The sequence below is a fragment of the Brassica oleracea genome, chromosome C9 (genome assembly GCF_000695525.1).
Source record: "Brassica oleracea var. oleracea cultivar TO1000 chromosome C9, BOL, whole genome shotgun sequence".
NCBI lineage: Eukaryota > Viridiplantae > Streptophyta > Magnoliopsida > Brassicales > Brassicaceae > Brassica > Brassica oleracea.
The window spans coordinates 5,692,712-5,697,082 of NC_027756.1; the positions used below are offsets into that span (position 1 = coordinate 5,692,712).

General features: G+C 31.6%; 1 protein-coding gene across 1 annotated transcript; it reads left to right on the plus strand.

Annotated features, from left to right (window-relative positions):
* Positions 1-1,132: 1,132 nt before the first annotated feature.
* LOC106316566 (glucan endo-1,3-beta-glucosidase 8-like) lies at positions 1,133-3,884 on the plus strand. Its single transcript, XM_013754457.1, has 4 exons — positions 1,133-1,622; positions 2,102-2,558; positions 2,656-2,858; positions 3,296-3,884. The coding sequence occupies exons 1-4, from the start codon at positions 1,276-1,278 to the stop codon at positions 3,744-3,746; spliced, it is 1,458 nt and encodes a 485-aa protein (XP_013609911.1). The 5' UTR covers positions 1,133-1,275; the 3' UTR covers positions 3,747-3,884.
* The last annotated feature ends 487 nt before the right edge of the window (positions 3,885-4,371 follow it).

Below are 4,371 nucleotides of genomic sequence, written 5' to 3' on the forward strand. Positions count from 1 at the left end.
GTACACTAATTATCAGGAGAATGTGATATTTTGTGTTATTTTGCATTTTAATATGAAACATATTTTATTTAGTTTTATGAAAAATAATCAATAAACCGCATCTTAACTTATCTAAAACATATGCAATTGTAGTAAACAATTTTATGAATGATTATATATTTATATGACAGCGTATAAGTAAAAATGATAATAATAGATGTATATGCACGTAAAATATATATTCATTGACATTTATTCAGAAACCATGATGCAAACCATAAATAAAACACTCACAACTATCATATTAATATATCTAATACAAAACAATACTCACCTATTTTTAAGTGATTTTTTACATTTTTTAACTAATTTAAACCACTTTATTTATTGTTTTTCCTAAATAATTCGATTATATTTATTACAAAATACAAAATAGAACTTATGTATTTTAAGTATTTTTATAACATCTTTTACATTTATTTTTTCATTTTTTCTAATTACTTTATTAATTATATTTACCATAATAATTAGACAATATTATTTTACGTATTAACCAAAATAATTTCGTAGGTTTGAATGAAATTGATTCATTCATGACAAGAATTTAACTGGTTAATAATTTTTATTATTTGTTTATAAAATCAGTTATACGTGAGCATCCATCCAGGTATCCGTTCCGGATTGTTTTTTGAATATCGGATTTTTGGGTTTAAAATTAAACTTTGTTCGAATATTATAAATTTTCGGATGGGGTTTGGACTCGGATCCTTCCGAGTCCGAATAGGTTTGTAAAAACTTAAAAATATCCAAATAGCTTATGCGTTTAGAAATTTCATTAAATAATTTAGAAAAATATAACATTAGCTATAGTATTAGTTAAACAAAAAGAGGTCTAAACATTGGAAAGGAGAAGTTATGTAGAAACACCTTTACATTGGAAAAAATGTTTTTGCAACCAAAATCAAATATTAGATACTGCTATTAACAAATCGACAAATTTAAGATATACTCTCTAACTAAAAAAAGAAGCACTAACAGATTCCAAATCTCCGAAAAATACACCTGTATTACCTCATGATTTTTCCTAATATAGAAATTTATTTTAAGCTAAAACCTTTCACTAATAACAACCTATAAACATCTTTTAATTATTAAGACAACAACGACCACCCAAAGACACAGAGAAAAGAAATTCACCGACTGTAAAGAAAAACAACACACAACAATCAATCAAAGAAAGCAGACACATCTTCGAGATCAAACAAAACCAATCTCATTCATCGTCGCCTTCTCAACATGGCCGGAAGGGCAGCAATGCTCGTTAACCTCGGGACGGTTGTAGTGACCGTTTTGACCCTGGCTAGTTTTGTCGAAGGCTTCGGTGTGAATTGGGGTAATATCGCATCACATCCGCTGAATCCTGATATTGTTGTTAGGATGCTTAAGGAGAACAAGATCAATAAAGTGAAGCTTTTTGACGCTGATTCATGGACGATGAATGCTTTGGCCGGTTCGGGCATGGAGGTTATGGTCGGAATCCCTAATAACCTTCTTGAAACTCTAGCTGATGATTACGGTAATGCTAAAGATTGGGTCAAAGAAAATATCACTGCTTACATGCGCAAGGATGGCGTCAACATCAAGTAACTTTACTAACATATTTTAAAATTCATTAGACGTTAATCCGATGTTGGGATCAGTCTTGTTTCAGTTAGATATATGTCTAGACAACAACTTAAACCAATTAATTAATCCTTTTTTATCTGATTGATTTAAATACCGGATTTGAGATCATCCGTTTTTAGGTGATAGATGGCTTCTGCGACGTTTATATCCTAACTTTTATTTTGTTTAAAACAAGTAGATAAATTGTTGTAAACAAAAGCCATGAAGAAAACAAAAACACTCGAATAGAAAATAAATAAATACTTGTACCAGAGTTTGTATATTAATTATGTGGATATAATATTTATAATTTCTTGGATAAATATTCATATAGCCTCAAAATCAGATATATATTTTTATTAGTTTTTTTTTATATACTAATGATTATTTTTTCTAATCTTAAAAGACATAAATATGTTTCGGACTAATTCATTCACATGATTGCCATGCTATATAGGTACGTGGCTGTGGGAAACGAGCCGTTCTTGTCAGCATACAATGGATCGTACTTAAAAACAACGTTTCCAGCTTTAAAGAACATTCACAGAGCGTTAAAAGAGGCCGGACATACCGATGTAATGAAAGCCACGATCCCACAAAACGCTGAAGTTTACCAATCAGCTAACGACAAGCCATCAGAAGGCGATTTCCGCAGCGATGTTAAGCAAATAATGCTCGACATCGTCAAGTTCTTCCATGATAATGATTTGCCTTTCACCGTCAACATTTACCCTTTCCTTAGTCTTTATCTGAACCAACATTTTCCCGTCGAATATGCGTTTTTCGATGGTAATGGTCAGACCATTCCTGATAACGGAAAGAATTACGATAACGTGTTTGATGCGAATTACGACACGCTGGTTTACGCGTTGAATAAAGCTGGGATTAAAGATATGAAGATTATCGTTGGAGAGGTAACTTGATAAGCAAGTTATTGATTATTAGATAGGTGTATTAAGAATATTGAGAGCGTTTATTGAATTTGCTTATTTATTTTTCTTTTATGTATAGGTTGGATGGCCAACGGATGGTCATAAATATGCGACGCCGAAGCTAGCAGAGAAGTTCTATGCAGGACTTATGAAAAGACTTGCTAAGGACGTTGGGACTCCACTGAGACCTGAGAAATTAGAAGTTTATCTCTTTGGTTTACTCGACGAAGACATGAAGAGTATTCTTCCTGGACCATTCGAAAGACATTGGGGAATCTTCAGGTAATAGCTATTCAAACGTATATAAATCGAGTTTCTTAAGTTTTTCTTAACTGATTTTGTTACGCTCTAATAGTCTAATAGCATGCATGCGTTACAAATCATTACGGCAATCATTTATCAAAAGATTCAAAACCAGTTCTAGCATTTAGAGTATTTTTGCAGAAACTTTTTAGTGTTTGATGTGTTTCCTTGTTCTGTTATTTCACTATTTCGATGTTCTATTATTCCACTCATCACATTATCATCATTACCAGTCTTTATACGTTAAAGCTACTATTTTATAACCACTTATGTTATACTATGCTTAAACTATACAACAAAAAAAATTATACTATGCTTGTATTAAGATATAATGAGGAAAAACAAAACATTTTTTTTTTTTGAAAAACAAAACATCATATATTGAGTTCTCGTTATATTCAATATATTTTCAACAGATATGATGGAACACCGAAGTTTATGCTAGATTTCACGGGACAAGGACGCAAGATCGTACCCGTGGCAGCGAAAGGTGTGCAATACTTAGATAAGCAATGGTGCGTTGTGAACAAAGACACGATCAATCTAGATGAAGTTGGTCCGGACCTAGACTATGCGTGTTACCATGGTGACTGCACCGCGATGCTTTACGGGTCCACATGTAGTAACCTCGACAAAATCCAAAACATATCATACGCATTTAACATGTTTTTCCAGATTCAGGGCCAAGACGTTAGGGCTTGTGATTTCAGAGGATCTGCTATGATTACTAAGAACAATGCATCCGTCGGAAGTTGCTTGTTCCCTATTCAGATCGTTAGTGGAAGTGATGATTTCAGGATCAGCTTTGTGTTCGGAAGATTCATTGTCGCTGGACTTATTCTTCTTGGATTAGTCACGGCTATATAATTTGTTTGTTTTTGCACTTTTGGGGTTTTTATTCTATTCGGTTAATTGTTATATACTGTTCGTTTGATACATTTGAGGTAGTACTCCTATATGTTTGTTTAATAGATCGATATATAATCAAATCACATCTCGTCAAAAGTTATTTTTTCCGTTTGAATATCATTTCTGATTTGTGTATGTATAAAAAAAAGGTGTATGTATGCATGATATTGCTCAAATGTTCAATTATATCGTCATTTCACAAATGTTATGTTAATAATAAAAATATAATATTCTGCGCTTTCACCGTTATATTAAATTGTTTATTTATCAATTTTGAATCATTGTATGACATCTAAGAGCATGTCCATCAATGAACCCCCTCTTGGGGTTCATAAGTATTGTTTACTAATTTTATGGTGGAGATGAATTGTGATGAACCCGGATCAATTCTGCTTCTCCATCAATGAACCTCAAGTGTGGGTTCATAAGAATAAAATAATATTTTTTGTTTGACAAAAAAATGAACTTTTTTTTTTACTTTTTTTTTTTGAAAAGTGAATATTCAATATAATGAGAATTTTATTCAATATAATGGAAAAAATTTGGTTTTTAAATTTTTTTTTGAATATTATTCAATTTGAGA

Coding starts and splice junctions, on each gene's coding strand:
- LOC106316566 (XM_013754457.1), top strand. CDS start 1,276: ATGGCCGGAAGGGCAGCAATGCTCGTTAACCTCGGGACGGTTGTAGTG. Junction 1,623..2,101: donor AAGGATGGCGTCAACATCAA/GTAACTTTACTA, acceptor CATGCTATATAG/GTACGTGGCTGTGGGAAACG. Junction 2,859..3,295: donor AGACATTGGGGAATCTTCAG/GTAATAGCTATT, acceptor TATTTTCAACAG/ATATGATGGAACACCGAAGT.